At 47.6% G+C, this 12,124-nt stretch overlaps 1 protein-coding gene across 1 annotated transcript in view; it reads left to right on the forward strand.

The window, feature by feature from the left end:
• LOC137563181 (probable ATP-dependent RNA helicase DDX60) overlaps positions 1-12,124 on the forward strand; it is a 231,692-nt gene that overhangs the window by 167,730 nt on the left and 51,838 nt on the right. Inside the window, exons 27-28 of the mRNA XM_068275363.1 lie at positions 4,265-4,417; positions 5,675-5,779. Coding sequence (XP_068131464.1) covers positions 4,265-4,417; positions 5,675-5,779 — 258 coding nt within the window. The remainder of the gene's footprint in view (positions 1-4,264; positions 4,418-5,674; positions 5,780-12,124) is intronic.

Raw genomic sequence — 12,124 nt, forward strand, 5'->3', positions numbered from 1 at the left:
AACTTCTGCACCACCAGGTTCAGCACGTGGGCAAGACAGGGGATGTGGGTCAGGTTTCCCCTGTCTATTGCGGCAACCAGATTGGCCCCATTGTCGGCCACCACCTCTCCGACTCTGAGGCCTCTGGGGGTCAGCCAAATCCTCTCCTGCTCCTGGAGTTTGGCCAACACATGGGTTGCCGTCAGCTTGGTCTTCCCAAGGCTGACCAAGTGCAGCAGCGCTTGGCAGTGGCGTGCCTTCACGCTGCTGCTGAGGCGGGGGGTTTGGCCAGGTGTGCCGGAGGATGGCAGAGGATCGGAGGAACCTGCTGCAGTTCCCCTGACCCTGCGGGGTGGCACCACCCACTGTGTTGCTGCTGCTGCTGTGCCCGCTGCTGCTCTCCCATCCTCACTCCCTTCCACCAAGCTGACCCAGTGGACAGTGAAGGACAGGTAGCGGCCTGTCCCGAAGCGGCTGCTCCAGGAGTCCATGGTGACGTGGACCCTTTCACCAACCGCGTGCTCCAGCCCTCGCTCCACATTGGCCATCACAAAGCGGTGCAGTGCAGGAATGGCCTTGCGGGCAAAGAAGTGTCTGCTGGGGAGCTGCCAGTCTGGGGCTGCGCAAGCAAGCAGCGCACGAATGTCGCTCCCCTCCTGCACGAGCGTGTACGGCAGGAGTTGGGAGCACATGGCCCGTGCCAGCAAGCCGTTCAGCTGCCGCACGCGACGGCTGCTGGGAGGCAGAGCCCTAACCACCCCCTGGAAGGACTCGCTCAAAAGGCTCTGGCGTGGCCTTTTGCTGACACGGGAATCAGCAGACACAGCAGAGGAGGCCACTGAGGACTGGCTGCCAGAACAGGCCTCAGTGTCGGCGGCAGGAGTTGCAGAGGGGGGAGGAGCAGTGCGTTTCCGCACTCCTGCTGGTGCTGCTGGAGGAGCAGGAGGGCGGGTGGCTGCTGTTGCTGCTGCTGAAGGCTGTGCAGTGATGGGTGTGGTGCCACTGCCAGCACCAGATGCCTTCAGCCTCTGGAACTCCTCATGCTGGTGGAAATGTTTAGCCGCAAGGTGGTTGATGAGCGAGCTGGTGCAGAACTTTAAGGGGTCTGCACCTCTGCTCAACTTCCGCTGACAGTGGTTGCAAGTGGCGTACTTGCTGTACACAGTGGGCATGGTGAAATATCGCCAGATTGGTGACTTAAACATCCCCCTACGGCATGGAAGCGCTGCTGCCTGTCTCCCTGTGGTGGTTGGGGGGGGGGGGCTTGGGGGGTTTGGGTGCGGCTGGTGGTGGTACTGGCAGATGCTGCTGCTGCTGCTGCTGAGCCTGAGACACCAGCAGGCTGTGGGACCTGCCTACTGCTGCTGCCAATGCTTGCAATGATGCGCCTCCTTGCAAGGCCCACAAGAGCATCCTCCTCCTCAGAGCTGCTGAGGACGACATCCCCTGGAGGTGGTGGCACCCAGTCTCTGTCTGTCACCGGGTCATCATCATCCTCCCCCTCCTGAAACATGTCCTGCTGGGATGAGGACCGCCCAAACTCCTCTCCTGATGCATGGATGGGCTGCTTGACTGTCGCCACAGTCTTGCTGTCAAATCCCTCATCCCCCAAAGTGCCCATCAGCATCTCCTCCTCAAAATCGCCAACAGCAGACAATTGACTCATGATGCCTGGGGTCAAAAGACTGCTGAATGACAGGTCGCCAACTGACGGTGAACTGGCCTCCTCCCCAGGCCCTGCTGGGCGGCTGCTGCGAACAGGGGTGGTGGTGGTGGTGGTGGTGAGGGTGGAGGCCTCGGATGCAGAGCTGATGGCGGGCTGCTCATCCTCCGTCATGAGTTGCACCACAGTGTCTGCATCCTTTTCCTCAATGGGACGTTTCCGACCCGGCTGGAGGAAAATGGGAGCAGGTGCTACACGCTGCTGCTGCTGTGTCTCTGCAGCGTGAGTTGCAGATGCTCCTGCTGGGCGGCGCCCAAGGCGTCCACGGCCAGTGGCTATGGGAGGAATGTTAGCCACTGACGCTGCTGCTGCTGCGGAACTGTGCATGGTGGCGCGCCCGCGGCCGCGGCTTGCCACAATGCTGCTCCCTCTCCTCCTGATTCCCTTGCTGCCCTTGCCCTTGCCCAAACCGCGCTGGCTGCCACTTCCAGACATCTTCAATGTTTTGGGCGTATAGACAAAAGTTTTTTAAAAGGGCGGGTGAAAAGTGGGGTACTTTAATGAGGTGAGTTGGTTGGTTGGTGAGGTGACTGAGTGAGTGTCCCCTAGTACAGTAAGTAAGTAGTAACAGTCAGGAAGTACAACTAGCAGTTACAATAATCAGTAGTAATCACAAGTAAATTTAGTGTGTGTACACTCAGACAGTGAGTGCACGCACGCAGGAGCTAGTAGCCTATGAACACAGTGACTGAGTGTCCTAGACTCCTAGTGCAGTAAGAGTAAGTAGTAACAGTAAGTAAGTAGAACTAACTAATTACAATAATCAATCAGCGATCAGAAGGAAATGGAGTGTGGGTGTGTGTACACTCAGACAGTGAGTGCACGCACGCAGGAGCTAGTAGCCTATGAACACAGTGACTGAGTGTCCTAGACTCCTAGTACAGTAAGAGTAAGTAGTAACAGTAAGTAGAACTAACTAATTACGATAATCAATCAGCGATCAGAAGGAAATAGAGTGTGGGTGGTGTGTGTACACTCAGACAGTGAGTGCACGCACGCAGGAGCTAGTAGCCTATGGACAGTGACTGAGTGTCCTAGACTCCTAGTACAGTAAGAGTAAGTAGTAACAGTAAGTACAACTAACTAATTACGATAATCAATCAGCGATCAGAAGGAAATGGAGTGTGGGTGTGTGTACACTCAGACAGTGAGTGCACGCACGCAGGAGCTAGTAGCCTATGAACACAGTGACTGAGTGTCCTAGACTCCTAGTACAGTAAGAGTAAGTAGTAACACTAAGTAGAACTAACTAATTACAATAATCAATCAGCGATCAGAAGGAAATGGAGTGTGGGTGTGTGTACACTCAGACAGTGAGTGCAGTGCGCACACGCAGGAGCTAGTAGCCTATATGAACAGTGACAGTGAGTGTCCCTACGGGTACAGTAAGAGTAAGTAGTAAGTAAGTACAACTAACTAACAATAATCTATCAGTAATCAGAAGGAAATAGAGTGTGTGTACACACAGACAGTGAGTGAGTGCACACACGCAGGAGCTAGCTAGTAGCCTATAAACAGTGACAGTCAGTGAGTGTCCTACTCCTAGTACAGTATAACTACAATACTATTAGTAAAGGACAGCAGAAATACTGGTATAGATGAGAGAAATAAACAGAGGACAGCTGCCCACAGAGGCAAGGCCCCCCTGAGGCCTAAACCTGTAAGCTTGCAGCAGCTGCCTGTCTCTAATGTAACACACAAGCTACTAACTAAAATACAATGTCTATCTAACTAACAACAATATAGGTGTGTATAGGAGGTGTATGTGAGCAAAAACGCTAGGTAAATGACCACAATAGAGCTCTTGCTAAGCCAAAGCACAAAGGAGCAACTCTCTCTCTGTACAAGTCTCAGGCAAGCACGGAGAAACGGAACATGGCGGCCGCTATTTATAGGGTAGGGGCTGGCCAGGGTCCCCCTCTGTGATTGGCTGCCGTCAGAGGGCCTGGGAGCCCTCTGATTGGCTCTAAGGACATCAATCTGGGCTATGACGCTATTCGAGCTCGGTACCGAGCTCGAATAGCGCCGGGTTGCTCGAATAGCTCGAATAGTGAATGGGCTATTCGAGTGTACTCGGATAGCCCATTCGAATAGCTCCAGCTATTCGGAGCTCGAATACCGAGCTCGAATAGCTGAAAAAGAGCTCGAATATTCGAGCTACTCGAATATTCGAGCTCTGCTGAGCACCACTGGCCCCCAGCTTCGGGAACCGGGTCCCATCACTGACGTCAGGCACGGCCAGCTACGCAGGAGAAGTGCGCACTCTACATATCTCTCCAGCGGCTGCTGAAAATATACGCAAACAGCGCACTTCTCTTACGTTAGACTGGCTCAGACTGCTGGAAGTGCGGGGACCCGGGCAGCGGAGGATGGCGGCGTGGGAGCGATGGGAGCGGATGGGGCTGGAGGAAGCCCCAGGTATGTATAAAATCTTTTTAATTTTTAAGCTCTGGTACACGTTAAGCTTCTGACTTCAACTGAACATGAAAATCCAAGAATCTTAATATGTAGTGTTCCTCCGGCTCCAATATTTATTAATGTATTGCAATCCTTGAATTTTAGACATTGCTGGAAATGTTTGAAAGAATAAAGCATGTGCGACATTCAGAAGAGTTTATATCTCTGGCAGAGAGAGGGATTGGATTCCACCATGGATCCATGGATTACAAAGGAAGACGTTTTGTTGAAATGTTGTTCCGTATGGGACACCTACAGGTAAATCACATGGTGGGACTTGAAATGATCATGCAAGGTGATGGAGGCAAAAGCTAAATAATTGCCTTTAAATGCTGCATTAATTTCAGAGGCAAGGTACATCTATTTCTGCAGTATAAATTGAAGAAAATTGCTTTTTTAGTTGATTTTGTGAATGGAACTAGACAAAAGGGGGAAACCGAGAGCCCAATATGGTGTAGTATGTTGATGTAGTGGAATCAGAAGCAAAGGAATGTGATGAATTTACTCACAAAGGTGGGTCGTCACCAAGGCAACCACTGAACAAGCAGGCGGGGGAGAATTATAACCTGACCCCGCTCAGGTCTAAGAAGTCGCTCTCTGTAGACAGGAAAAAGTGGGGATACACCCCTCCACCAAGGGTGGACCAGATGATTTCGAACTTAAAGTTCAAAGTAACATTTATTAATAACTCCAAAAGTGCAACGCGTTTCACGGGTAACAGTCCCGCTTCTTCAGGCAAACGATTTTTGGAGGGTGCTGGGGGAGGGAAACAAAGGGAAAAGGGATTGCCAGAGGAATGCAAATACCAAGCACCCACTTTTTTGGTATTTGCATTCCTCTGGCAATCCCTTTTCCCTTTGAACTTTAAGTAACCTGCCCGTTGTCTGGCCTTTTTTTCCAGAAGGGAGGTGAGTCCACCCACTTCCCCCTTTTTATCGATTTTAATAAATTTTACTCTACCTGGCGCCTCTGTTACCTTGTTACGAAATCATTGTGAATGGAACTGTTTGGTTCACTGCACTCATGGGGCTTGATTCACTAAAGCGTGTTAAGTGTTAGCGCGCCAGTGAAAAGCCACTTAGCACGTGCAAACTGGCCTTGCACGCTCTAATATGTGCGCAAAAGTTTGCGTGCAAAGATTTGCGCGCACCGCTTCGCGTGCAAAATCAGCCATTCGCGTGCATAAATAGTGTGATAAGCATACTTTGCACACAAAGTAGCTGATTTTGCAAACTTTACGCGTTCAAACTTTTATGCGCGCTAAAATAGCACGCGATCAGAAACAGCTTTGCCGTGCTACTTAGCACCCTAGTTCGCACTTGCAAAGCTTTTAGGCGTGCTAAGTGTGTTAGCACGCTTTAGTGAATCAAGCCCATGATGTTACTGTATCTAGTAAGTACAGGGAAAGTATCTGTTTAACAGGCTGATTTGCAGAACTATATCAGGGTTCACAGTGAACAAATTATATTCACTAAAGTGCATTGTACTTTCTAAGTCAGTATTATGTCTACTCAGGTTGTCACAGCCACCAGTTCACTTGCATTGGGAATAAACATGCCATGTAAATCAGTGGTTTTCCTCAACAATTCATCTTACTTGGACTCCCTGAACTACAGACAGGTAATAATAATAATAATAATAATAATGCTGTGATTGTTGAAATTATTAATGTACTTCAAAATTCACAGTAGGAGGAAGGAAAATATTGCAAAACACATGCAAACACTGAGGAGACATACTTCCCATATGATTTGGCAGCAAGGATGGTCAATGAGATGCTAACTATTCCAAACTGATACAGATTTCCTGCAAATACATGCAGCTTGTAAGTTAATTCAAATACAACAGACACTTCATAAATTTACATAAAATTTGCAACAGCTCACAATTATCAGCATCTCATTGACCATCACTATTGGAGAACATGTTGAAGAGGTGGGTTCCGAAGTTCATAAATTGTCTATATATAGAGGAAATCCAGGGGACGATGGATCTTAGAGAATTGGGGACAAATCTGAAGTCTCCAGCCAAAATCCAGAGATTTCTCAGCTTTGTAAATTTATAAAGCCTTATTGACCAGGTCAACACACAGGGGTTGTGGGATTTAGGGCACCATGCAGGGATGATGTTTCTCCTTCATGGTTGTATCTCACACCATTTTGTGGAGCTTAAACATAACGTGAGCCAATTGAGATGGCAGGTATTGGAGGTAGTTCAGGTACAGGTACAGGAGGGCAAGTCTCTCAGGAATGCCCTCCTGAGACGTGAAGCCTGCTGGATGGACAGGCTGGGGACGCAGTCACCTGGTGGCCTAAACGAGGACTTTAGGTTTAGATGCTTTCTGTAATTGATGTTGTTGCTCTTTACCCTGGTAAGGCTTAATACTGAACTCAAGATTGTACCCGCCCCCTGAATTGTTCGGGTGTGACGTGATCACTATTGTCTTTATATGTTTCACTGTGGAAGTCAGAAGTTTGAGCACTTGATAAAGAGCGACCAGCCCGAAATGTGCTGATTGTTATGCTGTACCACCACTAGCATATGCAATAAATACAGTTGGATAAGCATCCATGAAGGGTCGAGTTCTCTAAGGGAAACTTTGTGTATGCTGTGGATTGGTTCTGTGAGGCTTGATGGACCTCTCTTCCCAGTAGGACTCCCCGTTATATACATCACACGTGAGGCCAGCGGACAATTGTTCTACAGATTGGAAATTTCCATCGTGTCTGCAGTGGCCACAGGATAACAAACATGTTGTTTGATGATGTTGCTAATTCAAGCAAAAAAGGCAGAATATTACAGCATATCTTCTGAGGAGAGAGCAGCAATACTTGAACTTGGAGATCTGTCAGATACACTTTCTCTGGTACACAGGCAGACCCAGTGGAACAGATAAAAAAGCAATTGGAAGCAGCTATAAAGAAAGAGGTAACACTGTCTCTGCACACTTCAACATTAACTGAATATATAAAAGTGGACAGAAGACAGGCTAGGATTGTCTTGTCACCTGTGCTGTGTAAATATAACCCGGAGTTTCTTACTAAATGGCATGGCATTCTAAATAAGTGTTCTCAGGACTTGATGCTGCTTACTGTTCAATATCTGCATCCACAAATTATTGAAATCCAAAGTGAAGTGGAAAAACTGACAGGAGAACTATTGAGTAAGGATAATTTGGAGGCCTATAATACTTTCAAGCAGCAACTGGACACGACTATTAAAGAACTGAAAGAGAGCATTCTGAAAGGAAAGGTTGAAAAGTTTAAGAAGGACACCCAGGACTACGAGAGGAACAAAGTGTATACCAGGAGGCTTGTGAGGAGATTAGTGTGGCAGTACCAGCAGAATCCCCCCCAGCTGGGAGCGCCTCTGATTTGTAGTTGTCAAGTGGTGAGCAGGATTATGCGGCTCCTTTTTCCTACATGCAGCCCACAGAGCCCAGGGGTGGAAGTGACAAACCGAGAGGAAGAGGAGGCGCCAGCAGCAGAAGAGGATGCGGCGGAGGAGGTCAGGAGCCACAGGGAGCCCTGCAGCAACCGCAAATCGCCCTGTCACTCACAGCCAGCCGAGGTAACAATGTGTTGACTGAGTGATCCAGGTCCCCAGGACACGCTGCCTCTCCACCAGGTGCCCAGTAATATGAGGTATGTGGACACCGCAGCAGTGGATGGGGCAGGGACCATGGCTGCCACAGCATGCAGGAATGAAGGCCAGGGGATACATGCTGACATTTTGGTAAACAAGTACAATACTGTCATAAACATTTCAAGCAAAGGGTTAACTCCTGGTGAGTGTGTGGGATTGAACAAGGGACTAGGTTTTGTCCCCACCTGCGGAATTAATATGTTTAATGTTAAGGTGAATTTGTACAGGTATACTAGGAACATCAGGTGGAGAGTTTGGCATAGCCTTAATAGACAATTGACCTAGGAAGACAGGAGCACTGGATACTCAGGACTATAGTGCAGATTGTGATTGTCCGAAGAGATTGAGACCTAAGAGTAAAATGTATCACCTTTTTCTAGTGGTGCCCTGGATTTGTTTGAAAATTTAGTGTTAAAGGAAACAGCTAAGCTTTCTTTCAATATTACCCACTCTGGGCCTTCAACCTATCTGCAGGGAGAGCTTCATAAATTTTGGAAGGTATCTAGAACATCATGGGCTAATTACGGTAATCTTTCAAATGTTCATAAAGGTGCAGGCAGAACGGTTGTTTTAAGGCGGAATTATTCCACTGGGTATACGCAGTCCAGGGGCAGGATTCTGAAATGTAATTGTCTTCTATGTAGACAGTGGAGCATTAATCACCATAGCAGCCATTGCGGCTGCTATTGGGGCCATTGCAGCTGATATGGGGACCGTAGCAAAGGGGAGGGGGGATAGGGAAAAGTTCTAACTGGCCTTTTTTTTTAGTTTTATTGCTTTATTTTATTATTGGTTTCTCCAGATTATAATTAGTGTATTTTCCGGCCCGACCCCCCAACTTTTCCAGTTAAAATATAGAGTTTGGGATATACTTGCCGTATAAGACTACCCCGCTTCTAACGCACACCAAATAAAGATAAAACAAAAATAATATCCTGGTGCTATGTATGAACAGATACTGGTGCTGTACTGTATGTGGTACTCAGAATATAACAGTATACAGGTGATTGACTAATTGGATTGGTCAACTCTCCATCCCTCTAAGTGCATTGGTCAGCTCTACCTGTCTCCAAGCAGATTGGTCAGCTCTCCCTGTCTCCCTGTTTATCAGAGTGGTATGGAAGAATAGATAGCGATGTGCCCATAAAACATGCCTCTTTTGCTCGTCTGGCCCACCCTTGTATCCTATTTACCTCCTTCTCTGCCTCTCAGATCTCGCACATGTGCGCCTGCGCTGCTTCGCTACAGTTCTCAGCAGCAAGATCTAAGCTGTGGTAACAAGATAGGGCAGGCCAGACGGGCAGAAGAGGCGTGTTTTATGGGCACAGCACAATCTCTTTCATTTCTTCCTTTCCTGGGCATCCCAAACCTTGCTACATGAGTGATGAGCTCCCCCCCTGCATATGTGGCATTGCATATCACTCGGCATCAATGACACCCAGTGTATAATCGACCCCTGACTCTTCAGAAGATTTTCAAGGGTTAAAATTGGTCTTATATGCCAGAAAATATAGTATATCTTTATAAAACATTGACATCTTCTACAGCACTTTTACAGAGTACATAGTCATGTCACTGACTGTCCTCAGAGGAGCTCACAATATCACCCCTACCCTACCCCATGCGCTTCTCTCACTTTGTATTTTATACAGTATTTAAACAGCTTTATGGGCCCTGAACAGTGGCAAAACCCCTCCTCCTGCTCCCTGAAAATCTGCCATCAAGGAGGGCCCCATTGTATGGGGCCCAGTCAATTCTAGCTACGCCCCTATCTGTAAAGCAGATTTGGCATTGACTGTTGCATGAAAGTCATCATAAATGTCAGACACAACCTTGAAAACTTGAGATAAGGTAGCCAAATTGATCAGCAGAGGTTTCCCATGATGGTTTCATATTTTATTTGAAGTAATAAGAATAATTGGCAGGAAGCCTGAAAAAAAACAAATCTTTCAGTAGTCTTCAGAAACCTGATGCAGAAGAGGAGTTTTGGGTTCAGGAACTGAAAACTTTTATGGACTTTCTAAACAGAAATGCAGAGTTCTATTTCTAATTTGTTTGCAAAGATCCTCCTACACAATTTAATCTCTGAAAGTCTACATTTCTTGGCTATGACTTGCTGTTATGGGTGATATTGGCAGGTAAGATGTGATCTCTAGGGTGTAGAGTCTAAGGAGCGTACGTTAAAAAGGGGCGCTGGGAAAAAAGGGCACGGGGTTTTAAACGATAAGCATGGATAACGTTTAAAAATGTATTGTACTGTATTTTGTTTAAAATTAATGTTTTATAAAGTTATACTTCAAACAGTCAGGAGCACCACTATAGGCTCCAAGTAGAAGGTATAGGTGTGCCAAGATCCTCACCCCGGTACCCAAGGGGTCACAACATCCGCTTCACATAAAGGACCGGCACCACACCAGGTATTTTATAGCTCTTCAAGGTTTAATCAAACAAACATGTTAGCAACGACAGACTGCTGTTTCGACCCTCCTGGGCCTTTGTCAAGTTGCAAGAATCATATAGCACCAAATGACATTCAAACATACATATATAATGAAAAAACACGCCCACCTAGGGCCCAGTGACCAATCCTGAGAGCGCACTTGTGGAGGACCTGATGGGAGACTGACTGCCATCCTGCAAACCAATAACAACCTGGCATTTCAAAAAGTCACTCACCAATCAAAATAAAGACGGCGAGTTCCCCGCTGCCAGAGCATCTAAAGTGCGCATCATAGCAAAGCCGCTACCACCATCGGAGCGAGCGATGTGACTTCCTGGTCATGTGATCAAATCACATGACTTGAGTCAGCTGACAAAATTCAGCCAATCATATGCGCACCTCTTCGCAACATACGCAGCCTCCGCATCATAGCGGTGGGAGGTGCCCAAGCGGCCCAGGATACCGCCCATGTATCCATGCCTACATAGACACTCCACAGTGTACACAAGCCGCCGCACTCACCCCACCACGCGAAGTTAAAGGGGAACTCTGCCAGTCTCTCCTATTGCGCTCTTCATATTGGTCTGAAAAATATAAAAGATTAAAATATCACTTATCAAACATTAAAGAGTACAAATCCTAATTACAAAATAACAAGACAAGTTAGCAGAGGACACTTAATGACTAAACACAAAAACCCAGATCTAACTCCCTATTGAGTCCTGCTCTCCCCCTTGCGTCCAATCTTCTGATCCACCCCGCCTCCCTGCGAAGCAATTCTTTTAGCTTATTACCCCCCCGCCACTGTGGTGATACCCCATCAATGGCCATGACCCTCAACTGAGACACATTATGTCCAAAATTGATAAAATGATCCGATACTGCCTGTCCTGTAGTGCCATTCCTAATAGCTGATTTGTGGGCTGAAATCCTAACCTTAAGGCACTGAGTAGTCATGCCAACATATATAAAACTACAGGGACACTTAATCAAATACACCACGTGATTTGAATCACAGGTGTAGTGGCCCCTGACATGGTACTCAGTGCCCAGGGTAGGATGTCGAAATGTATTACTCCTAATGACACTATTACACATATGGCAGGACAGGCAGGGGAACATACCAGTCCTCGACGAACAGGACTGTGCCAGTGGAGCCGACTTAACACGTAACTTGTCTCGCAACGTCGGTGCTCGTCGAAAAGACATCATGGGAGGGCTCCTAAATTCAGGTACCCTTGGAAAACCATCCCGTAAAAGATGCCAATGCCTCCGCAGTGAACGCGCCACGACGTCACTGCAGACATTGTACGTAGACACAAAGGGGATACGTGGTATCCCCCTGGTGTTGCGCCTCCGTCGTTGTTTTTGCCCCTGCGAGGCCTCCAATGGATACCCCCTGGAGCGAAACTTATTAATCAATTCACTCTTACGTGTAACACATTTGTCAGGCTCGCTTACAATCCTGTCTATCCTAGACAGTTGACTACCTGGAATTCCATCCTTCACCCCAGCTGGATGAAAGCTTTTATAGTGAAGGGTGGAGTTCCTGTCCGTCGGTTTGGTATATAAATCAGTCCAAATAGTTCCCTGTCTGTTACACACCAGGACATCAAGGAATGGAATACACTCCAAGTCCCAATTTGCTGTGAGTTTGATGTGTGGGCATAGAAGGTGAACCTCCCGGATAAAATCATCCAGGGTACAACGTGGCCCCCTCCATATGCAAAACACGTCATCTATGTACCGCCACCAACAAAGGGCATGTCTGCGATACAGCGGGTTCAAATATACGAAGGTCTCCTCGTATAATCCCATAAATAAGTTTGCATAGGAGGGGGCCACGTTAGAACCCATGGCGGTCCCTCGCAGCTGTCTAT

This window comes from Hyperolius riggenbachi, chromosome 1 (genome assembly GCF_040937935.1).
Source record: "Hyperolius riggenbachi isolate aHypRig1 chromosome 1, aHypRig1.pri, whole genome shotgun sequence".
NCBI lineage: Eukaryota > Metazoa > Chordata > Amphibia > Anura > Hyperoliidae > Hyperolius > Hyperolius riggenbachi.